The sequence below is a fragment of the Xiphophorus hellerii genome, chromosome 5 (assembly GCF_003331165.1).
Source record: "Xiphophorus hellerii strain 12219 chromosome 5, Xiphophorus_hellerii-4.1, whole genome shotgun sequence".
In the NCBI taxonomy this organism is placed as follows: Eukaryota; Metazoa; Chordata; class Actinopteri; order Cyprinodontiformes; family Poeciliidae; genus Xiphophorus; species Xiphophorus hellerii.
The window spans coordinates 9,004,636-9,028,789 of NC_045676.1; the positions used below are offsets into that span (position 1 = coordinate 9,004,636).

At 37.8% G+C, this 24,154-nt stretch overlaps 2 protein-coding genes across 3 annotated transcripts in view; both read right to left on the bottom strand.

The window, feature by feature from the left end:
* Positions 1–9,406, bottom strand: LOC116719981 (mitochondrial glycine transporter B-like). Of its 2 annotated transcripts, XM_032562900.1 has the most exons (8): positions 8,871–9,406; positions 8,455–8,553; positions 5,393–5,517; positions 4,395–4,479; positions 3,748–3,927; positions 3,057–3,225; positions 2,801–2,964; positions 1–1,802 (listed from the first exon to the last, which is right to left on the bottom strand). In XM_032562900.1, the coding sequence occupies exons 2-8, from the start codon at positions 8,467–8,469 to the stop codon at positions 1,680–1,682; spliced, it is 861 nt and encodes a 286-aa protein (XP_032418791.1). In that variant the 5' UTR covers positions 8,470–8,553; positions 8,871–9,406; the 3' UTR covers positions 1–1,679. The 2 variants fall into 2 exon arrangements, with proteins under 2 accessions (XP_032418791.1, XP_032418790.1); XM_032562899.1 differs by lacking the exons at positions 8,455–8,553; positions 8,871–9,406 and adding an exon at positions 6,322–8,436.
* A 1,243-nt stretch (positions 9,407–10,649) lies between these two features.
* LOC116719978 (myosin-9-like) overlaps positions 10,650–24,154 on the bottom strand; it is a 41,623-nt gene continuing 28,118 nt past the window's right edge. The window contains exons 26-43 of the mRNA XM_032562893.1: positions 23,991–24,114; positions 22,907–23,078; positions 22,613–22,825; positions 21,811–21,955; positions 21,513–21,719; positions 20,212–20,316; positions 19,567–19,719; positions 18,775–19,023; positions 18,114–18,326; positions 17,824–18,036; positions 16,684–16,845; positions 16,483–16,611; positions 15,045–15,133; positions 14,009–14,132; positions 13,570–13,778; positions 13,382–13,490; positions 12,012–12,184; positions 10,650–11,415 (exon numbers count right to left, since the gene is read on the bottom strand). Coding sequence (XP_032418784.1) covers positions 11,307–11,415; positions 12,012–12,184; positions 13,382–13,490; positions 13,570–13,778; positions 14,009–14,132; positions 15,045–15,133; positions 16,483–16,611; positions 16,684–16,845; positions 17,824–18,036; positions 18,114–18,326; positions 18,775–19,023; positions 19,567–19,719; positions 20,212–20,316; positions 21,513–21,719; positions 21,811–21,955; positions 22,613–22,825; positions 22,907–23,078; positions 23,991–24,114 — 2,898 coding nt within the window. The 3' untranslated portion in view covers positions 10,650–11,306. The remainder of the gene's footprint in view (positions 11,416–12,011; positions 12,185–13,381; positions 13,491–13,569; positions 13,779–14,008; positions 14,133–15,044; positions 15,134–16,482; positions 16,612–16,683; positions 16,846–17,823; positions 18,037–18,113; positions 18,327–18,774; positions 19,024–19,566; positions 19,720–20,211; positions 20,317–21,512; positions 21,720–21,810; positions 21,956–22,612; positions 22,826–22,906; positions 23,079–23,990; positions 24,115–24,154) is intronic.

A 24,154-nucleotide genomic window follows, 5' to 3' on the forward strand; every position in this document is an offset into this window, starting at 1 on the left:
TCAGCTGACTTCTGAATTTTATTGACAGAAATGTAAAATAACTTTAGGAAGAGTTGAGATTTTGACCTAAAAAAAGAAAAGTGAGGCACTATATATGGAGTGTGAACATGGATGATGAGGAAAATCGGATAGCAATAAAACAGATCCAACTTAAACTTGGCACAGTGAGTTACACATGTTAAACAGTAAACACTCAGGCCGTCATATTTCACCTTAAAAACAGATTTATCTGGGCTCTACAGAGGTCAGTTGCATCCTTTTTTTTAATTTCAATTTCCAACGTTGGAAAGGCTTCTACTATATCTTCTGTTTTTCATATATTTACACATGAACACAAAAAATAAATAAAAGAAACAAGGAAATAAATCCTCTCTAGAAAGATCACAATTTGTGCTTTGTAAATTATTTCTGAGCAGCTGTCATCAGTGTGAAACTAAATAAAATCCACCACTGATATGGACTCCGTGCAAACTTTGTCTGCATAATTCTAAAGCAATGTTTCACTTGAAAAGTTGACATAAAAAGTAATTAAACTGTTTTTATGTTTTTAAGTGTTTATAAATAATGTTATCAAAATAAAACGTGAATTGCTGAAAGTTTTATTTTAGTTTCCTTTTACTACTGCTGCCACCGCTGGTCAAGAGAAGAGTTAACACCTTTCAAGCCTTGAAAGTAAAAGAAAACGGGAGATTTTTTTTATACAGATCATTATATCTGCAAATCAATAGTAATTTTGAAATTAATCAAAATTAAAGGCCTGATTTTTTTATTTTCTAAATGCTTACATTTTTGTTTCAAAAATATATTTTTTAACAATGTTCTTTTTAACACCTTACAAAGTTCACAAAGACAACAGTTAAATTAAGGAACTTATATTGTGCACACAATTTAATCTGGATCGTTTGTATGACAATCAGCTCAAACATAATTCATAATTTCATAGATGGATGTGACTGGGATGTGTTTAGCCATAAACCAGACCCGCCATCAAGGACGTTACTACGGAAACGAACGACAACTCACATAATACTGCAAAATCCTGCTTTGCTACAACAAAATAAGCCACCTTGAAATACTTTAGATATAAATTTGATTTTTTTTTTGTGTCAAAAATGGGCTGTAATTTCTGTTTCAACCATATGAAGACAAAGGCTTTGATGTGATTATTGAGTTGGCTTAAATTTCCATAGATTAATGCATCTGTAGGAGTGCTTGTGATTGTCTAAAACAAGTAAAATAACCACAGTATTTAACAAAGTAAGAAACATTGCTCAGTCATATGCAGGTTTAATAAATATTTCATCAACCAGAGTGCAGCTCTCTGTAGTAGTAAACGCACATATCAGCTCGCTAAGCACCAAGCGAACCAGTTTATTTATTCTCTTTTTTTTAGTGGTATTTATCCACTGCTACATCTGAGCAGAAACATTAAGAGGGATAAATTCACTTCACAGCAGAGGGAGAGTCGGTCAGGTGCATCGTCAAAAACAGACATCGTTAACATTTAAACATTTTAACACGACTCTCTCTCTCTCAACATTTATCCACCTGGTTGCTCTGTTCCTGGCACTGCTGGCTGGTTCCTGCTGTCTCCCTTCTCTTCATCCTTTCCGTTAAAATGTTATTAACCCTTCAAGTTTCATCTCTCGCGTGTTATTGTGCGTTTGCTCAACCGCCCTTCAGGACTTCAGGCCCATGCGAGCCATGAGCTGCTCGTAGACAGTCCAAGCCATGGCGGCCATCAGAGTGCGCCGGAGAGATCTTGGCACTGCGCCGCGGAAAAAACCCGACATGCCCTTCTCCTGAGGAAAAAAGGAAAAGTAAGAGTAATTTTAAAAATCATTTAAAAAAGCCTGATCTATAAGCATTGGAAGGTCAGAACTTAAAAAGATTATAGTCTGTATGTCTACTATATTTCAAAGTAGAGAAGTAATTTTAAAATCCAAGAAGAGCTTTGGATCTTCTTGGAAAAGAGGAAGCGCTTCCATATAAGGATGATGACATCACCAGCTAAACACAGAGATAGATAAAATGGTTTCCTGAGAGGTGTGACTGCGACACAAAATCTTACCAAGTATTTTTGATCTAATTTCAAGCACAAATATCTTAGTACGCTTGAAATAAGACGAAACTAACTTTCAAGTAACTTTTCAGCAAGATATAGGAGCTTGTTTTAAGTCAATAATTTCTTTAAATGTACTAGTTTTACTGACGTAATTTAACTTTTAACATAGTTCCCATGTTATAAGTGAAATATACTACAGGTTCAAGCTGGATGACGTGGCTGAAAAACATATCATGACATAACTGCTTCATATCAGTCGATATAGATAATTATTCATTAGTTTTTTGTTTTAAATATCTGAAATACTTCCAAACTGGTTGCGGGACTTATCCTGCTTTATCCTCAGTTTTCACTCCGCTCTGTTTTTTTTTTAAGCAGTTATGAAGCACAGTGGTGGAACCTTAAACTGCTGCTGTGGCAGTTACTAAACAAGTTGTTGCTAAGCAACCAGAGTGCGTTGCTAGGTAACCAAAGAAAGAGTGAGTTAGTTGATTCTACTAACTTGCTTAGCTCGCCGTGAGAGGTTGAGCAGTTAAAGGCTTTCCTCTGCCTACATTTCCCAGAATGCTGTGCTGCTCCACATGGGAGATCAGTGAATATTCTATTCTGTCAGACGATCTATTATCTATTGGTATTGATCACGTGTCTCTGGCAATATTGTTATTGATTTATTGTCCAGGCCTATTGCAGGTAATAAAGAGTTAAAGCAGTTTCCTGTTTCAGACAGAAACGCACCGTGTAGATGTAGCGGACAGCGTCTGCTGTCCTCCAGTGGGATGGGCTGACTTGGATGTGAGTCTTCACCACATCCGCAGGCTGCGTGACCACAGAAGCCATGACGCCTGCTACCACTCCACAGCTGAAGTTCACCAGCGGCGCGTACGGCGCTGATGTCACTTCTGACGAAGAAGATACCAAATATAAGAATTCAGATGGGTTTTTTTCCCTCTCTTTCTGTAGTTTGTTTATGTTGACTTGCTGCCGGCTTCACCTTGAGGCAGCGCTCGCTTGGCCTGGCTGTAAAACATGACGTAGATGCCGGAGAAAGGAGCGTCTCGCAGCAGCGTGGCGGTCAGCCCCGAGAACAGAGCTCTGACTCCCTCCGTCTCATACATGCTCCTCAGAGCTCCCGGCACGCTCGCATAGTTGTAATATCCGCTCTGTAACAACAACAAATCCAGCATTAAGGCATCTCAATTTTCTGTACTGCTACTTTAGATTTAAGTAAAAACACAGTGCCCTCCTTTACGAGCACCTTTCAAAATAAAAGCACAGTCCCGGTTCATGTTTGAGTTACCAGCAGTAATGAATGTTTAAGACTTTGTGTTTATGCATTTGCAATAGGAAATTATATATTATATGTATATATTATAGTTTTTTTTATTTTGAACTGGGTGAAGTTAAAACTAAGCCACTTCAAGAGTTTTGAGTAGAAAAACCCAACTTTATGTTCGCTTTTTATTCTCACATTAATATAAGAAAAATAACCCAGGAGCTTTAAAGATAAAACTAAAAAGGAGATCTTTGCTCGGCTAAAGGAGGAGGCAGTTTTGCAGAACTATAGTCATTATTTTCAGTGGTGACAGCAGAACAAACAGGTATAGAGGAAGCATTTTTACTCATTTAGGACTGGAAAAGACTATCTGAGATCTGCTGGAGGGCATAGATTAACAGCTGCGCACCTCAAAGCGCGTCTTGATGACAGTGAACGGCAGCATGCAGATCCCTGCCACGGTTCTGGCACCGGCTCCGAGCAGAACGGCCTCGCCAGCGTTCGGCGCCCGGTCCTGAAAGAAGTGCTGCTTCAGGGAGTAGAAAGTGCTGAAGTAGATCCCCACTCCGGGAATGCAGCGAACAAATGACTGCAAAGCCAGAAATAACAGCGATTAAAATGAATCACGCAGATAAATGTAATTTAAGCTATAACTTTAAATGCCTCACTGCTCAAACACACTTTAATTTTAAGGAAATAACTGGCTACCAGGCTTCTTGGTGGCCTGGAGAGGAAGTAATTCTATGGGGAAATTTTCTGCCATAATTTGAGAGAACATTTTCAGTTTGAAAATGTCTTTCTTCTCAAAACTTCTGCTCTCTTTCAAATATTCATTGAGCTTTCTCAAGCCTTTCTCCTCACGCTTAAAACTTGTCTCTGCTCGGATCAAATCTCCGCTTGTAAAACTCTCTGCTCGCTTGCGAATCATTTTCTGCTCACGCTTGGAACAGAAAAGTACCGTTACCTGACAACCTCTCAGCCAATAGAATGAAAGTGTTGCACTGGGTGCGTTTGTTCCCTTCTAGTGGGTTAAAAATAAGAAAACCAGTTGTGTACCGGTGAAACTCCTTTCCACAGACTGAAGAAATTCTCTGTCCTGATGACCTGAATGAAAACCCGGAACATTCCCACCTTTGGCGTCCTGCAAGAATTTAATTTAAGAATTATTACCAGAGGTAAAATGAACAAATACACTTATGTACATTTAAACACACTACAACTATAAATCTGAAATGTGTTTTTGAAATTTATATAAAGCAAACTGACGGATATTGTATACTTCTGAACATTCGTCTGAACAGAACATGTGAAATGATAATGGCAGTATTTTTGCTGTGAGGGAAAATTCAGAGCAATCCAGGAATAAATTGCCAGGAAGGCAGAAAAAATATGATGTTCACAGACACTTTGTATCTGTGCTTGAGGTGTTTTTAGAGGAACGGGGCAGGTTTTCTAACTCTAGAAGAGCAAAGTGGAGATGATTAAGATAAAAAGCTTAAAGCTGTAACTGCATCAAGAGTGATTTGGTTATAAATCTGCTTGCCAGATTTTAAACTGTAAATTATGTTAAAAACCAGGAATGTTTTTGCTTCAAAATCACGGTTAGCCACTACTTTGTGCACATAACATGAAGTGAAGTTGAAACATGATGTAAAAGTTCAAAGGGTGAACTCTACATGAAACAATTATGACTGAGGTTTTTTAATGGTTAGCAAACAACCACCACAAAATATTAGCAGGTTGATGCTGCCACTTGTAAAATCATTTAAATTAAAACATACCATTTAAAATCAAATACTCCCAGCACCCGGCTCTGACAATTGCAGTTCCAAAGGCTAACACCATTATGTGTTGCTGGTGTGACTAATTCCTCTATATGGGTCATGAAAACTGACTCAGGCTGCCTCTGATGCCTGAGTTCGTCTTCATCCGTAAAGATTTCAGGTTAAAGACGCGCTTCACCAGAAGGATGCCGATCTGTCTGATGGCATCCAGCTTAAAATGTCATGTTAGTCACACATGAAACGTGTGTGTGTGCGTGTGTGTGCACGCACCCTGGCTTGGCGTTGTTCTGCAGCGTCTGCAGCCGTGTTTTGACCAGATCCAGGGGCTGGAAGAGCAGCGTGGAGCAGGTGCCGCTGAGGGAGCCGCACATGAAGGCTTTCAGAGCGGGGTGAGCCTGAGGAGAAAGACGGAGAGGAAAGGGGCAGAGAGGCGGACATGAAAGGGGACGGAAATGGCGGACAGAAAGCACATTGGGTGGACAAGGACAATGAGATGGGAAGAACGTACAGAAATAGTAATTACAGAAGATGGAGGGAAAAACGGGAGAGTGGAATAAAATATAAAAGATTAGAAAATAAGACACAGTTTATTAAGATTTTAGCTGTTTCTGAAAACAAGCAAAATCACGATTACATAAGAAATCAGAAAATAATCCTAACAAAGCCATTTCTCAAAAATTTAAGAATAACCACATTTATTTATATTTTACTTTAATCCAAACATGCTGCAGTGACATTTTGTTTGCGTATTTGAAAAAACAAGCCTGTGGCACAAAGGCAGAGGCCAGGTTCACACAGTGGAGATGATGGAGATGTACAGAGACAGCTTCCACACACACACACACACAGCCATGTTTTCAAGCCTCCTGATGAAATCCTAACCCTTACTGAGACCCTAAATGGTGGGGTCTCCATCAGAGGGTAAATATTCTCTCCATGAAACTGAATGAACACATTAAGGTCGCTGCAACATGTGAAACAGCGGCTACAGATAAAAACACATGCTGCAGCTGAAGAGTCAAATTGAAGTTGGATTTCATCTGATCACACACACAAGCTGTAATTTCAGCGCCGATTGAAGGCAAACTGTAACCGGAAAAGCTCCACATCAAACAGTGAGCCGTCTGAAACACGCAAAATGACAAAATCGCTTTTTAAAAAACACAAGTGCCACTTCAAAATGCAAATTGAGCTCCTACCTTCCCCAGAACGCCTGGGGTTCGGTTCTGAGAATCCTGCTTTTCCTGCATTTTGCCCTCTTTCACCTCCCTCTCATCTCCCGGCTATAAATGGGGTAACACCAAATAAACCTGCATCTCTCCTGCAAACCTTTCGTCTCTCGCTTTCCAACGACAAAACGCTCTCCAGCGCTTCTCGTCCTCCCTCCCAACCCCCGTTTCGCAATTGAAGCCTAATCCAGCCAGCGTTTTTCTGAGGGTCTTTATCTTTCAGACACACGCTTACATCTGTACGTAGCTCTGCCCCCGCTAAAAAACAGCTCTCTGCTAAACTGCATTTTTATCAACGGACATGAGTCATGGGGTGTGAATATAAAATGTGGGTCACAAGAAAAAAAGAACGAATGTATTGGTTGGATTTGCAGCAGTTAATAAGAAGCCCTAATTTAACTCAACCCATGGGTTTCTGTTTAATTTGTACTTTTTTCAAGGTTTTTTATGGCTCTAGTGGCTTTTATTCAACAGTAGCCCCCTAATTTCCTCTATTACAGTTACAACAAAAACTATTCACACCCCTTGAGTATTTAAATTTCACGTTATTTTCATCAAACCAACAAATTTGTTTCTGATAGGAAACCTGACAGGCATCTCTGAAGACAATGTAAACAGAGTACCAATAAATGTAAATCCCTTTATTAAGATTTTAAGACTAAATGGCAAGACAGAAATCATTTATATCTTTCTCAATAACCAAAGGAGAAAGATTTATTGTCAAACAAACCATTCGTATAAGTGCTAACCAGCTTTTTAGATATCACTGATATTTTGATCATTCAAAATCACCTTAATCTTTACACAGATTCACTTCTGATTCAAGACTCCAAAAGTCAATATCACATTCAGTCAGAAAAAACATGTGGGAAAAATTAAAAGGATTTCTTTAAACCCAAATGCCAGGGACATAAATAATTTAACTGTATATTTAACACAGGAAAAGCTTATATCCATATCTTTACAGTCTTGCTAGTTCTAATTCATGCAAATTAATGCAACATCTTTATTATGTCAGTAAATAGCATAGACAAGAAGACTTTAACTATGTCTAAGTGTAAGATAGTTAATGTTGTATAGAATCATGATTATCAAGGTTACATAAGGTATGTTGATCTCTACATTTATTGGGTTTCATCAGTTCATCCTCAATTGTTGTTCATCATCTTGGTTTTAGTTTGATCTCTTGGGTGCTCATTATACAATATCGTCTTTTTATTCTCAGAACAAGTCTCAAGTTTGTCCTGCATCACAGCAAAGTTGTTTACCAACATTTATACATAAACAGAATCAAAAAGAAGACATTAGATGACCAGATAACGGCATTAATGTTCCAATATCTGAGCAAGACTGGTTTTATTAGGTTGCTACAAAATAAAAGTGGACCAAATTTACACGCACTGTTAAAAAAAAGAAGATATTTTTATTAATGGCTTTAATACTTTGGATTAAAAAAAGTAACAATTTTTTTATGGGATTCGTTGTCTATTGGAATAATTTTACAAATATTTGTAATTTATCTGAACTTACAGCAAGTGCTTGGTTACTAACAAGGTAAAGGAACTTCACTTCAAAATTATTAAAACATATCCAATAAAATAATTTATTTTTTTAAAAATCATAAAAAGGACAAGGATGAATCTTATCCTTTTGAAACAATTTCACATATTTTCTATTGCATTTATGTTAAATATTCCTGGACTGAAATTTAACATTTAACTGTGTTGTGACATTACAATTAAACTACAATATAAGAACTTTTTTTAATAATGAAAAAGTTTTGATCAAAACTCACTCTTATTTTTATATATTTAATTCTACTCATAAAGCGGACTAATAAAACCCATAATATACCTCACCTCAAAGTATGAGGTGATAACAGACATTTTTGAAACTTTTAATAAACAAAAAAGCTGCAAAGACTTATTTTAATATCTTTTTGTTTATAACCCTCTTTTGTTTTTTAATGTATTGTTGTAACTAGTTTTCTTTTTCATTATATTTCACTTGCCACACTCTTGAATGTACAGCGGCTATTATTGATAAAGATTTGAAGAAAAAAAAGAGAAAAAGGTGGCCATCATGAACATATGTAACACTCACCGCTAACACCTCCATCCCTGAACTGGATGTCGAGCTTGATGAGTCCAGTTTCCCCCTTTACTCTGTTGGGTTTTCGCTGGTTCGGTTCAGCCAAGGTTACTGCGAGATCAAACATAAGTCGAGAACATTTGACAACCCCGGAGTTAGAGCTAGCTGTATGCTAGGCTAGGCTAACCAACTGTCAGACTGAAGGTAGCATGGCGTCAGCATCACCGAAAGACCAGAAGCCTCGCAAATCTAATTTCTACAAACATATTGACCAATTTTTTTTTTTTTAAAGTCAGTTTTAAAAACATAACTTCACAAGTAATTTGCGTTTGGGAGAGTTACTATCTAGCTTCATATAGTTCCAAGTAGAAGAAGCATGTTGACACATTTGTCAATCGGCTTACTACCAGGAAACCGACTCTTCTTACCTTGTAGTAGCGATGTTAGGGATCCATCGGAATGACCCTTAACTCTTGAACCGCCATCTTTTGATATTTACAGAGGCCAGCTGCAGGCTTTCCTTGGAGACGAACTCGCCGGTAACACAGAAATTTACGGCAAGAAGAGTTAGCTCGCTTTAGCTTACCGGCTTTCCGTTCAACCACAAAATGTGGAAATAAACTAATGCACTAATTGTTGCGAGAAGTTGAAGTCAGACGTCGTTAAGAGCAGGAGTGAGTAAAAACTGACGCAAGTTGCCGCAGTGCTGCTGAAAAGGCTAGCTTGTCGCTAGCCGTTCTCAGTCCAAAAAGGACAAAGCTGTTACTTATTCCTATAACACAGATAAGTCCTTTACAATAAGGGATTATCTGTCTGGTCTCGAAAACAAAACGTGTGCCAGATCTACAGATGTCTAAAAATGGCACACTTACCCCCGTGTAGAAATACAAACCAGAATGAGAAATACTCTGGTTTGTATTGTATACCATAATAGTATTGAGCCGAGCTGGTGCAATTCCGATACTGGCCTGTAGATGTCGCTGCTCCTCTTAGTCTGGAAACCTGAAGGGCATTTCACCCCAATCACCAGAGATGATTTACTCAAGTAAATTTAACTACGGTAGTTAAAAAAATGAGGATACTTTGTCTGGGTAAAAACACTCATTTTTACTTAAGTATCTACTTTTAAAAAAGGTTTATGGATACCCAATTTGCTTTGCGGACAGCACCGATTGCAGATAAACACATTAAAAAAATTACAATAATTTCACACCACAAGATCCATACAGCACACTTAAATACCACCACAGTTTGGGCTCATCTCAAATTATTAATGCAGCAGACACTAATGGGGATAACTAAACATTTACACTGTTGCATTTAATCACCATACCTACAAGCAGATGATTAAATGTGACAGTCTAACTTTACTCAAGAATAAACATATTTTAGTCAAAAATGCACCACACAAACCTACACCTCATCTTAAAGAGAGATCTTTTATTTGTACACAAGGTTTGTCTTTTTCTGTTGAATCCATTGTGACAGTAGGAGGTCAAGTGACTATACAGTGAACAGCCAAAATGGTAATTGGAAGTGGAAAACAGTTTCTAATGCCTGAACTGTTTATCAAATTGTTATTTGTAATATTTTAGTATTTTACGTACCAGAATTTGCACATTTGATGTTTTTGTCCAATTCCATAATTTCTAAATAGAAGCTCTGATCAGTTTGCACTCATATTTTGTTTTTACTAAATACTCAATTCTTTAGTAATTTCTAGAACAGCTTTTTACTTGAATGAAAATATGTTTAGTGTTCCTGTTGTGTGTAACTTTCTGGGTACCCAGCTATGCCAATTACGGTACAAAATGAACAAGTGATAAATCTGCAATTCTGCATCATTAACAACTTTTCAATGAGGAAGAAAAAACAAAAATAATTAACTGATATTTAGCCATCAAAACCAATTTGAGGCATTTTATTTTTGTGTTTTATTTATCCATCCATCCATTTTCTTACACCCTTGTCCCTAATGGGGTCGGGAGGTGCTGGTAGTGTTTTATTTAATCTCAGTCAATTTAAGAAAAAATATCTGAACAGATACCCAAATCTTGGCCAGAAATCAGATCTCTCTTAAAACAAAAAAGCAGAAACAAACCCAGTAATTCATGAGAACGTCATTCTAAGTTAAATTTGTAAGAGTCCATACTGAATGCTGCAAATAAATTTTTAAATATAAGACTAATGAACAGAAGAGACAAAGATATGAATGCATTCCTTACTTTATTGCATTAAGGCAGTTCATAAAAACAGATTAGCCTTACAACTACAGGATCAGTAACATGCAAATTAATAACCCATCTGAAAATTCAGTGGCAGGGGATTACACAAAAACACAAAGTTTGAATTAGGAGACAAAAGTACTGGCAGAAATGCAGGCCGTTATTTTGAAAATAATAAAGTGAAGCAATAAAACAACCCATCACCTATAACTAATAACACAGTTGGACATTACAGCATCCAAACAGATGACCGTAGAAAGTGTGTCAATAATTAATTAACTAATGAAAACTTGAACATTTTCCAATCATGTGCGTTTGTTATTGTGTCATTTTTTATAACAGACTGAGGAGAAACCTACAGTACAGATAGAAATTTGGAGTGACTATAACCATTACATATCCAGAAAAAAAAAAAGTTCAAAAAGAAATTTGAGAAATTGTGGTGACATCTTACAAAAACTATGTTTTAACAATACAATATAAACTTTAAGTAGAAAAATAGGCAGGAAAAGTATCTGAAGCATTTCATTAAAAATATACTGCATATTTTTAGAGATATTTTGGCCAGGTGCATGTAAAAAGGTAAATGTAAGGCTAACATTTCATCGCTTTGTTTCCCTTTTGGCCGTCCGGCTCCGCTCACTCGGCTGCAGGTTCAGTACCTTCAGCTGACGCTTCCACATCGTCGTCTGTGTCGTGAGTGGTGCGAGTCAAACCGACCCGCATGTTGAAGGGCAAATCTCCACGTCTGCAAAGAAAATTAACAGGCTAAATGAGCCGCAGAAGCACAGTAGCAGACTAATGTGGCACGATAAATTAAAGCAAGATCAATAATTTTCATTTGCATAATTTATTGTTTCTTGCCAAAAAACTGGATGACAAAAATCTTCAGTCTGGTGCTTTGGTCTCAACTAAGCATTTTTTTGAAGGACAATGGGTTTACTTAATTTATTTTATTTATGTATTTATTTTGGATATTTAAAATGTCTTCCAGTGTTAAATATTTATTAAAATTTAAAGTTTATTGATCTTTGAGAATGTATTCTTGCATTATTCTGCCATTACCATAACATTACTTGAAAATGGTCTCAAAACAATATTATTGTTTATCACAATAACTTCTGGGATAATTTATTGTCTAACAAAACTTGTTTTTGTGACAAATCTATGGATGACAAACAATGCAAAGTTTTATACAATTCTAATTATGAGTGCTGTGACTTGGTCAAACGCCTTCATAGGCCTCACGTTTATTTTTGTAAAAGCTCCATTCCCAAATATTAAAGTCAGACCTACTCCATCAGAGAGATGCCTTTTGACCCCATGTCTGAGGAACGGCCGTACCTGAGCTTGCTCTTCAGAGTGCTGACTTCGCGGTTCATGAGGTCAGCCGACTCCGTGGCATCGTCCAGGTCCCTCTGCAGCTTCCTGCGGTAAACGTTGGCCCTCGTCAGCTCCTCCTCCGTTTCCTCGAGCTGCCGCTTCAGTTGACGCATACGGCTGTTCGTCTTCTCCATCTACAGAGAAAGAGATGTTGGTAAGAAATTATGTTTATGTTTTTTTTTTAAGTGTCACCGTTTAGAAAAGCGCCATAGAATAATAAAAAAAACAACAACCCAAAACAAACACAAAAAACATTTCTCAGGATGATGACCACACCATGAGTTTCTCCCCTTTCCTGCCCATAGCAGCCAATGACACAGTGGTATTCCTTGCAGCATGAGATGGTGCATTGTCATGCATGAAGATGATTTTGCTGCTGAAGGTACAGCTCTTCTTTTTTAACCATGAAAGAAAGTGATCAGTCAGAAAGTCCATATACTTTGCTGAGGTCATTTTCACACCTTCATGGACTCTGAAAGGACTGACCAATGATTCTCTCCCCATGATTTCGGCCCACAGCATGACTCCACCACCTCCTTGCTGACGTCACAGCCGTGTTGGGACGTGGTGGCCATCCACCACCAATCCACTACTGCGTCCATCTGGACCATCCAGGGTTGCACAGCAGTCATCAGTGAACAAGTCTGTTTGAAAATTAATCTTCCTGTTCGGCTGGGCCCACTGCCACCGTTTCTGCTTGTGAGCTCTGGTTAGGGGTGGCTAATAGTAGGTTCATGCACCGCAAGCCTCTGGAGGATCCTCCACCTTGAGGTTCCAGAGGCACCAGCAGCTTCAAATAACTGTTTGCTGCTTTGTAAGGGCATTTTAACAGCTGCTCTCTTAATCCGATCAATTTATCTAACAGAAACCTTCCTCATTATGCCTTTATCTGCACAAACCCATCTTTGTTCTGAATCAGCCACAAATCTCTTCACAGTAACGCTTCAGTTTTTATTAAATATCTAATGTTGTCATAAGGCACTACACTATCTGATGATTTTCGTCAGCAGAAAGATCCTTTCTCTTTCCCATATTGCTTGAAACCTGTGGCTTGATTAATAATGTGGAACATCCTTCTTAAGTAGATTTCCTTTAATTGAGTTCACCAGACAAACTAATCAACCCAGCTCTCTGAAATGAATTATAGTGATTCAAAGAGCCCTGACACACAATACCATCTATAAATTTAATAGCACAACAAAAAATTTTATCTTTATGACACTTAAATCCAATTTGCATAATAATTTGGAACACAGTGTATAGATAAAGCTGCAAAAAATTTTAAAATAAATGCATATTTTATTTTGAACAGGAAAACTGACAGAACTTGCCTGGTCTTTGTATTGATCTGTGTTGCGTCGTTCATCATCAACCTGCAACACCACCTCCTTGAGTTTCTTCTCTGTCCTCCTGACCAGCCTGGAGGCCTGCTGACGCTCCCTGAAACACAAGTTATTCACCATGAAGAAGCAAAACGTGTAAAAATAAAAAAAATAAAAGATGTTTAACTGCCACTCACTTTGACTCTACATCCAGCTGCTCCTCCAGCTGAGCGATCCTGGCCTCCAGCGAGGTGATGGAGGACTTGTACTTTGACTTGATGGTGACCTCAAGCTCCTGCAACTTCTGTTTCAGCTCCTTGTTCTGGCGGTCAAGCTGGGAGCGAGCGCCCTCTAGCTGCTGGGAGTTGCTGCGCTCCGAAGACAGCTCTGTGGTCAGCTGTTCAGTCTGAGGTCACAGACGTCAGGATATTGATTTTTTGGTTATTTTATTTTTTGTTGCTGTTAATTCTATTATCCGGTTATTTATTTTGTATAGGAATACTCCTTTTGTTAGTCTGTAATGTACATACGGACACATTGTACATACACCAATGTGTGAAAAAATAAATCAAAAGAAGATTTAAATTTAAAATATAAAAGTAACAGTAATGATTTTCCTCCATCTTGTGATCTTACCTGCATCGTCATTCTCTTCACACGATCATTAACCATCTCAGTGTTCAGATGTTCTTCATCCAGTTCCTCCTCTAGCTGAGTGATGCGAGCTTCCAGCCTCCTCTTCTCATCCGTCAGCAGAGAACTGCCAGGAGAAAATTATTTTTAACCACGTGGGCAGAGCACCCCCAAACTGTACTCAAGTAAGAGTAGCACCACTTCATCGTATTTTTATGCAAGTAAAAATAATCCTCCAAGAAATTACTCATGAAAAAAAATTGGTAAAAAGGCTACTGAGTAAATGATTTTTTAAATTATGTCAAATGGATGAAAAAAAAAAATTTGGCGCAAATTTTGGTATTTTAAATAGAACAGTGAAAAATTCAATGAATTACAAAATAATTAAAATGACATTTTAAAATGTAATTAAAGGTACTTTCAGTGGGTAATGTTTACACAATGGAGTATTATAGCCATGCCAAGAAAAAAAAATTACAAGAATAAAGCCAATATTATGAGAATAAAGTCATATTACAACAAACAAGTTTATTCTAATAATATCACGACTTTATTCTTGTAAATTTACATTTCTTACTATGGCCCTAATACCCAATACGTTGTACGTTTCAACAGGGTAAAGAACTTTTAATGACAAAATATACAGTTTATTGAATTGTCAGTTGACCTCCATATGGCACCAAAGGCTCAGTAGATGGAAAAACAAAGCTGGTGTAAAAACAAGAGGTCTCACTCTAACTGTAGGTGTGTGTCTGGCACAATTTTGGTTAAAACGTGTTCTTTCAGTGATGCTACTCACAGTGCGTCCACGACCCAGAAATTTTTATCAAAAGTAGAAATAATTCATAATAAAATTACTTAACTAAAATTAAAAAGTATGGTGTCGTAAAACTACTGCTACAATTATATATTTTCCAAAAAGTAAATGTAAATAGTTTTCACAGACCTCTGTTAATGCAGATTAAATCAATTTCCTGTTGTGAATATGTTGCAAAAAAAAATAAAAGTAATTTAATAAAACCTGTGTCTGCGCTCTTACTTCTTTGTGTTGCTGCTGTTGATCTCATCCTGGAGTTCGTCCCTCTCAGTCTGAAGCTGCTTCTTCAGCCTGTCAGCTGTTGCCAGCTCCTGATGGAAACCAAACACAAAAAGACCTCAGGAGAAAATATTTCATGCTGTACAAGCTGCTGAAGTAAACCAGCACCAGCAGTGTGGTAGTCGATTCTGGCAAAATTAGATTTTTTTTTATATTCCCACCATAACTGCAAAGCTCAAAATGCATCAAAACTTGAGAAACTTTCATTTGGGGGGAAATTTAATGCATAAGAAACTTAAAACAACTTTTTTTTTTTTTTTTGCCAACTGTCCTATTTATGAAATATCTGGTATTGGATCAAATGGGAACAAATTTCTTTGGATTTTTTGTAAAGTGAATGTCTAAGTGAGATAAAATTTACTTTGCCACTACACTGGACAGGAAATTGATGAAAACAATGCATGAAATTAGAACGGCTCAGTATATGAAATCTTTGGTGGCATTGCAATTATCGCAAATTACATTTTTCTGTTCATGCAGCCGTAGCTGATCGTTTAAAGCACCATCTATAAACCACTTTATCAAATAATTTTTAAAAATGCAAACACAACAATACCGACTGCATCTTATCTTGTCTATTAAGGTTTGATAGTTTAGCTATGTTTAAAGCAATCTGTTTATAAACATTATGCTCAATTACTTATTCCAGAAAAGCAAAATACAGATTTATTCTTTTAAAATGAGTAGTTTCTGTAAAATCATCCTATTGTGGAAAAAAAAAAACTTAGTCAGTCTCTATATATTTAAAGGACATCTTTTACTTTAAAACATGTAGAAAACTTTTAAAATTCCCTTATGGAGGATTAAGTAAGGTTTGATTCAAGAGCAGCTAAACATATTAGGAAAGTCATGTTTCATTTTTATGAAAAAATAAATAAATAAATTTAAAAAAAACATGCAAAGTATTTTTGGTCTTCAAGACATTAATGCTAATTTCTTATCAAACTTGAAATAAGTCAAAAAACTAACTTACAAGTAACTTCAGCCCAATATATGAACTTGTTTAAAGTAAATATTTCCTTGATATTGATGGAAAAGTACCATAAGTGAAATAATCTGCCAGTGGAAGAAAAAACATTTTCCATATTTTAAACCAAAATGTCTTTGGATTATTAAGGAATTATAAACTTAAATCAAGCTACTATAATTGTTCTGAAAAGTTACTTGAAATAAGACAATTGCACACAAATACTTAATATTTTGTGTTTTTCCAGTGCATCAGTTTTGTCCTACTTTGTCTTCATCTTCCATATAAAATTCATCCACCTCCTTGAAGGTTGTGGTTGTAATCTGACTAAAATGTGAAAAAGCTCATGGGGTGTAAATACTTTGTTAAACTGAGTTTAATTTCCAGGTAAGGATTGTCGTTTATGACCCGTACCTCCTGGAAGCGCAGGGCGTCGGCCTCCATGGACTTCAGCTTCCTCTCCGTCTCTTTGGCCTCGTTGACGGCCTCGTCTCTGGCCAAACGGAGTTCCTCCAACTCCCTCAGCAGATCTTTCACCTGGGTCTAAAGAGAACCATGTCAATCACAGATAGTCAATTTATCCATTTCCAGCTCAGACATTTCTACATCGTCTACCTGGAGCTTCTTCAGCTGCTTCAGAGCGTCATCGCGTCCTTTGTTCGCCTGGTCGATCTGAGCTTCCAGCTCCGCCAGGTCCAGCTCCAGTTTCTTCTTGGCGGAGAGAGCCTGGGAACGCTGCCTGCGTTCGTCCTCCAGCTCTACCTCCATCTCACGCACCTCGAAGAGCAAAACAGGTTTTAATCAAAACGCAACCACAGAGAATAAAGGAATAATTCCACCATTTGTCCCCAGTTTCAGCTCACACGGCAGCAGATTATTAAATATTTCATCAAAATCTTTCACATGTAGATACGAGATCCAAACTGGGCATAAATTAGGACCTGAAAAATTAAATTCAAGATGGCCGCCACGGTCATCAAGGAAAGTTAATTTTTGCATTAAATTTGCCAATATTTATAACATTACATATAATTAGACACATAAAAAACATATTTGCTGATAATTTGTTTATTTTTCAAGATGGCCACCATGGTTATAAATTATGATTTCCACTAAAATTTCCAACTAGATGAATGTATTTGGTGGCAAATGATAAACACATACATTTTCTTTATCTTACGTTATCCTTGTCTGGTGAACATTTTTCAAAATGGCCGTCATGGATATAATTGAGAATAGATGTTTGCACTAAAAATGGCAGCAGTTGCCACCAGTGGATCAGTAAGAACTAATTTGTTAACGATTCTTAGCTCTGCTAATGCTAAATTGCTAAACAGAAACATTTTTGGAATCAAGTGCTAAACCACTAATCGCAAAAATTTTGCACTGAACAGTAAGACAACCGTCTCTCAGTCTATGTCACATCCTTCCAGTTGATGACTGGTGAGAGACTCGCAAACAGAAAAGTTTTCCACTTCTGATTTTGCTATGCATCATTTACTTTAAAGTTGTAAGAATAGGATGACCAAAGTCGAAATTAATGCGAGAAAGTTCATCCAAATCATGAAAATGGGTAATGTTCCACGTCAATGACTGATTTAAAGGGCTCAAAAATGGCATCTTGAAAAATCACAGTCATCCTGACATTCAAGTGGCTAAAGGGAAATATGAAAAAAAGATAGGACTTGAAGGATGAAGTTTTATGCTTGTATCAACATTTTAAAGAAGTTTACAGCTGAAATTTCATGGTTGCACCTGTTTAACAAGTTGTTTCCTCCTCTCCTCTCCCTGCTCGTCTCTGCCCTGCAGGTCTCGTTCAAACTGGGCCTTCATGGCCTGCATGTTGACCTCCAGTCGCAGCTTAGCGTCCTCTGTGAGCTGCAGCTCGTCCTCCAGCTCCTCCAGCTGAAGCTTCATCTCCTCCAGCTGCTGCTCCATGGCGCGTTTCGACTTCTCCAGCTCATGGACCTGCACATTGTTGCCAGTGAGCTCCAACCTCGATGAGAAACGTAGTTGCAGAAGTTCGCGGAGCCAGCTGAACTTACGTTCTTGCCGACATCGTCCTTAGAGGAGACCAGGTTTTCCATCTCTGCTTTCAGCAGCTTGTTTGCGCGGTCCAGCTCGTTCTTCAGGCCCGTCATGGTGTCGAGCTCGCGGGTCAGGTTGAGAGCTCGCGTCTCCTTCTCCCTGGCTTCAGCCTCGGCTTTGTCGCGCTCCTCAGCATACCGAGTGGAGATGGCTTTCTCCTCTGCCAACATCTAAACAGCAAGAAGAATTGGGAGTATGTTTAAATTATTTTTTAAAAATGCACGTCATCCCTTTTTATTCACCCTCCTTTACTCGGACACAAAAAATGAAATCCAGTACTAAAATTTTCAGAAATATCCTCAAAAGTCATCATCTATGTGTGATTTAATCCCAATATAAATCCAGCTGTTCTGTGGAGTGTAAAAGTATGTTTTTTTAAATTAAATTATGGATGTTGTGTAAAATATGGTTTTCCCCATTCTTAAAATGCAACTAAGCTCCAAATCAACTTTTGTTTGCTGTTAAACTGTCTAAATATGTTATTTAGTGTTAGTTACTCTTTAAATGTTTACGTTTCTGCCTTTATCAATTTTCTACCTTTCGTAAAGTTTACTTAAAAAGGTTTTTTATTCCAGGCAAACATAAATTTTGCTCCTAAAGCCTCACTCGACACGTTACCTGGTCAAACTTCTTCTGCTTCTTCTCCAGGTTGGAGACGATCTGCCTCAGATGGTCCTGGTCCACCAGCAGATCGTCCAGCTCCTGCTGCAGACGGGTCTTTGTCTTGTCCAGTTTGTCATAGGCGGACGTCTTCTCCTCCAGCTGCTGAACGATGTTGTCCATCTCCCTCTGGAGCTTCTTGCGACTTTCCTCAGCTCCCTCCAGCGAAACGGCCTCATGTTCCACCTTCTTCTTCACCTCAGCCAGCTAAAGAATAAGAAAAAATGTTGGTAAGTTTCAGGCCTTTTGTACAGAAGAGGATTAGGGCCACTGAAAAAGAAAAAGACTTAAAATTCTGACTTTTAAGCTCAGAAAATTCAAGTCAGAGTTCTGCAACAAAAAAGTCTGAATAATCTCAGAAATTGTCTAGAGTATTTTGTTTCTAAAAAAAAATACTTTTGAGCTCCAAAGGCCAAAAAATGTACATTTTTTTAGATTAAATTTGACATTTTCTAGAAAAAAACCAGACATTTTCTGAGCTTGAAAAGTCAATTTTTTTTTTAATTTCTAAGTTTTTTCTATAAAATATGTAAAATTAATCTCCATTTCTGAACTTTTTGGCAGAAATGTACTTTTCTGCCTACAATATACCACTGCAGAAAGAGGATTAGGGCAACTGAAAATAATAAAAGCAAAAAATGTAAACATTTTTTTTGCAGAATTCTGAGTTTTTCTACAATTGCCCTTTTACGCCGTCATATCTTCTGTACTTTCGATCAAGATCGTGATGGAGCGGCTCTGTGGACAAACCTGGGTCTGCAGAGAGGCAACCTGCCTCTCCATGTTCTTCTTGCTCTCCTCCTCTTCCTCCAGCATCTCCCGCAGGTTATTCTGCTCGTCCTCCATCTGCTTCAGGCGGGAGGTGAGGGAGAGTTTCTGTCGAGTTTCCTCTTGGAGAAGCCCCTGGAGTTCAGAAAATTAAAGATCACAAGTTCAGAAAACTGAAGATGGGTGAAACCTCTGAGTTTCTTTTACAAGGATTCTGCTGATTTTAAATCTTCTAGACAAAAGAGATGAATAAAAATTTTCAATTTCAAAACAAGGGTAGAAAAGAAAAATACTAAATAATACCAACAGTACCATCAGCGCCAGGCTAAGGTTTGCCAAGTTTGTCACTAAGCAACAAAAGTGTTGCCTTCTTTCAGCCATCTGACAGGAAGTACACAGCAACCCAGTACTTTCTATGGTATCTCCTTAAAAGTAAATTTAACTAAATATAACAGTGATTGAATTTTTTTTCAAAATTTAACCCTCAGCAAACCTTTATCCAGGTAGTCAAACCATTTTTGTTTTTGGAAATTAAAAACAGGATTTCCCCCCCCCAGCTTAATGATGCTTTAAGTGAGAAGTCAGACCTTAGTAACACGTTTTCAGGAACTCAAGCAGTAGCCGTACCTGAGCGTCCTGCAGCTGAGACTCCACTGTAGAAAGGTCTTTGCTGGATTTGATGTTTTTGCCCTCAGCTGCACTCAGAAGCCCGTTGATGCTGTCCAGCTCATGCTGCAAGGAATTAAAAACGTTAAAATCCCTTTTTCTGATTAAAACAAATGTTTGAAGTGCATATTAATTTAATTTTAAGTGTTTTTCAATTGGAGACCAGAGAGTTGGAGGAAACATGAGAAAATAAGGAATCCTATAAATGTTATAATCATGAATTATTTACATTTATTAAAAAAAATTAAATGCATTTTTCAATTATTATTGTAAAGTATAAGTCAAAATAACTTATTGAAGATGTCATGTTGGCGAGTCGAAAGGTGCTAAACTCTTAATTATATATTATAGATAAGAAATAACTCTCAGAGACGTGTCCCTTTGCTGCAGGCCACGGCGGGTGGAGATCTATTACACTCTTCAACAGATCATCTTACAGCTTCATCAGTTCAACATCAAAAGTCCCCAAAAATCTCTCCGTATTCTTAGGATCAACCAATTACAATTTGTAATTGCAGATAAAAGACAGAAATGGCCTTTATTGTCCCAGAGGGGAAATTTATCAAGTTGCTTTGTTCCGGAAGCTAACTTAGCTTGAAATGGAAAACTTTGACAAGAAAAAGAAGGAAAAGTCATTGCCGAAAAAAAAACAAACAAAAAAACCTTGAGATTAAATAAAAACTGATGGGATTAATATGAAAATATTGCATATTCTCTTAGAGGGGATTGTGGTGGAAAATTTTATTTAGTAATATATTGTCCCATTCCTAGAATAATGGTCCAAGAAATTGTTTTTAACCAAAAGTGATTTTTGAAGATAAATAAATAAACAAAAATAAAGAAAATAAAGAAATAACATTTAAAAAAACAAAAAAACAAAAACAAAAATAAACTTTTTATTGCCAAAATTTGGTTAGGCAAAAAAAAAAAGAATAAAAATATTTTAAAAAGCAGATTAGGCAAAAAAAATATTACTTAGGCCATTATTTTAGGAACGTGACAATGTTCAAATTAACAAATAAAATTAATATATAACTTCATATTTTCCACCACAGAACTCATTACCAACTAAAATCAGAAGGTATGATGCAGCATTTATGCTAAATGAATGTAATAATAATTGAATAGGGAATAAAAGTGAGGGAAAAAAACAAAGTAAAGTTCAACGTTCTTTACATATTTTGCAGCATTGTTTGTGCAAGTTTGTGAACCTTTGGTTTAACCTACTTATAGTAAATATCTCGCTCTATCTCAACTCATACCTGCATCTTGGTCATCTTATCGGCGAGCTCCTGCCTCTGTCGCTCACTTTCTCCAAATTTGATCTGCAGCTCCTGGACTTGTGCCTCGGCCTTCTTGCGTCGGTGTTCAGAGTCGCCTTTGCTTTGGGTCAGATTCTTCAGCTCGATCTGCAGCTCGTTCCACTCGCTCTCCAGGGCCTGCTTGGCTTTCTCCATCGACATCTTGTTCTGCAGAGAGGAAGAAGCTACTCAGGTTACTGAGGTCTGTTTTTAAAATGTTTGGTGGCAGCTTTCCTCCTCGGGCCGCTGTGATTCTTACCTTCTTGGCCTGGTCCAGTTGTTCGTTAAGCTCTTCAAACGCCTGGTTGTGTTTTTGCCTCATGTCGGCCATCTGCTGCTCGTGAGTCTTTGCTTCGTCCTCCAGAGTCTTCTTCAGCTGAGCGACTTCACTCTCACGCTTGGCCCTGAAGCAGGGGTCAAGCTCATTTTCCATTTGGATCAAGATAAATGTTCTCAAATGACCGGATGTACCAAAATGTATATTGTATATTTAAAACTCAAAAACTGTCTAAACTATCTATAAGTGCTTCTCAAAATTAAATATGGAATATCATTTCACACCGATCAGCCCTGCCAAGATTTTATGTTTGTATGGGATATTTTTACAATCAAAAATGCAGATTTTGTGATGCCAGTTTTGAAATTTTGCAATATTTGCACATACAGTATGTACGACTGTACATGTGTATCAAATACTGCCACTTGCAGGTGGGAGTTAGTCACTTAAATCCAATGATTTTGACCAGTTTTGTGGAAAATTGGCAATGAACTGACAATTATGGATTAGCTAGAAAATATATATATATATTGTGTAGAGTGGTCTTTTGATTTTATGGGAATTTCCACAATCGCAAAAAAGTTTCAAGTTTTTTTTTTTAATTGTTACGTTAAAAACCATCACTATTTCATGACAGCATGGTATGAGACAAATCTGAAAAATATTAAGCTCCTCTTCCTTCTCTTGGTGGTTACTACAGAAATCCAAAGATCATTCTGAACAAACTAATCAGAACCAGGCCTTAGCGCCATCAATCATGCTTGTGTACACACTGTCCGATTACCTGAGCTCCACATGAGCAGCTGTGGTGTCCAGCGTGTCCTCCAGCTCCGTCTTCAGCGCCTCCAGCTCCTCTCCCAGGTCCCGGCGCTGTTTCTCGGCCTTGGATCGGGCCTGCCGCTCCAGCTCCAGGTCCTCCTGCAGCTCGGAGATCTGCGCCTCCAGCTCCCTGATCTTCTTCTGGGCCGTGTTCTTCGCCGCAGCCTCCTCCTCGATTCTGATGTTGTGACGACAAAGCAGGGTTAATTTAAAAAGCTGCAGATTTACAGTTTGCTACAGTGAAAATTTAGGGTCCAACCTGGCTAACGCAGCCAGGAGTTCCTCTTCCTTCTTCGCCAGCTGAGCCCGGAGCTCGGCGATCTGGGCCTGCAGGTCTGCGATCTGGTCATGGAGCTCAGTGGAGTCTCCCTCAAGCTTACGGCGGTTTTTCTCCAGCTCCTGCCGCATTTTCTCCTCTTTCCTCAAACGATCTGAACATAATTAAAAAACAAAACGTGACGGAAAACATAAAGCAACTAACAATAAAAAAATCTTTAACTAGAAAGTTTAGTTTAATTGAAAGTTGATTGATCTTAATCAAATCATGATTGATTGACAAGTGGCCAAGGATTTTAAATCAAGAGATTAAAGTCTTTCCATATCATGAAGAGCTAACTTAATCATATCCCAAATTTTAAAGATAAGTTGCAACATAATTTTGTGTCAGCTGTACTAAATAATGGCTGAACAAACAAATGTGTGGTATTTACATTATTAAAATTGGACATAAAAACTAGAACAAAAGAAAACAACTTAATTGTTCATGAACAGAGAGCAGTTCACACAGAATACTGTCAGTTTTTGTTCTTAAAGGACGTTAAAACTTCGCTCCATTAAGTGTTTTAACTCAGAACGATCTTCGAAATCGACCTCAACTTATTGGCATCATGCTCCCCCTCCCCCATCATCATGTTGACATTTTTCTGCATTATTCCAGCTGCTTTTTCGTCATCACGTCAGTAATATTTGGTTGAGAAGTTGACGCTGCTCCGTCATGTAGCGTTCGGCTAAATGGGCGCTAATAAAGTAATAGCTTAAGGAGTTTGTCGAGTGTTTATAGCTAATAAATAAATAAATAAATCGCATAAAGTGCATTTTACATCCTACGACGGTCTGTTTGGACCGTTTCCCTTTCCCGTTGTGATTTGGCCGCCATTTTTTTCGCCCCGTCTCAGCTAGCTCCGCCTAAGTATGAGCAGTGGCGCCCTCTGCTGGATGGCGACCGAACTACAACACTAGAAGAAGGTCTAACGGGACTTTATTAGATAATCTATTGGAGCTCATTTTAATCTAATAAACCATTATTCGACAAATCAATTAACTGTTTGCACCCCAACACTTGCCTTCTAAATCAGTGATCATGGTTTCGTGTTTATTCTTGAGCTTCTGCAAGCTTTTTGACTTCTCCTCCTCCTCAGCCAGATTGATGGTAAACTCAGAGATCCTCTCCTCAAGCAGTTTCTTTTCCTGAAGTTACAAGTAAAAAGAGGTTTCCATTATCCTGTGA

Excerpts from the sequence above, each read along its gene's own strand:
- LOC116719981 (XM_032562899.1), bottom strand. The coding sequence starts at position 6,372 with ATGCAGGAAAAGCAGGATTCTCAGAACCGAACCCCAGGCGTTCTGGGG. Across the intron at positions 3,928-4,394 it reads TGTGGAAAGGAGTTTCACCG|TCATTTGTTCGCTGCATTCC; the intron begins GTACACAACTGG and ends CTGGCTTTGCAG. Across the intron at positions 2,965-3,056 it reads CAAGCGAGCGCTGCCTCAAG|AAGTGACATCAGCGCCGTAC; the intron begins GTGAAGCCGGCA and ends CTTCTTCGTCAG.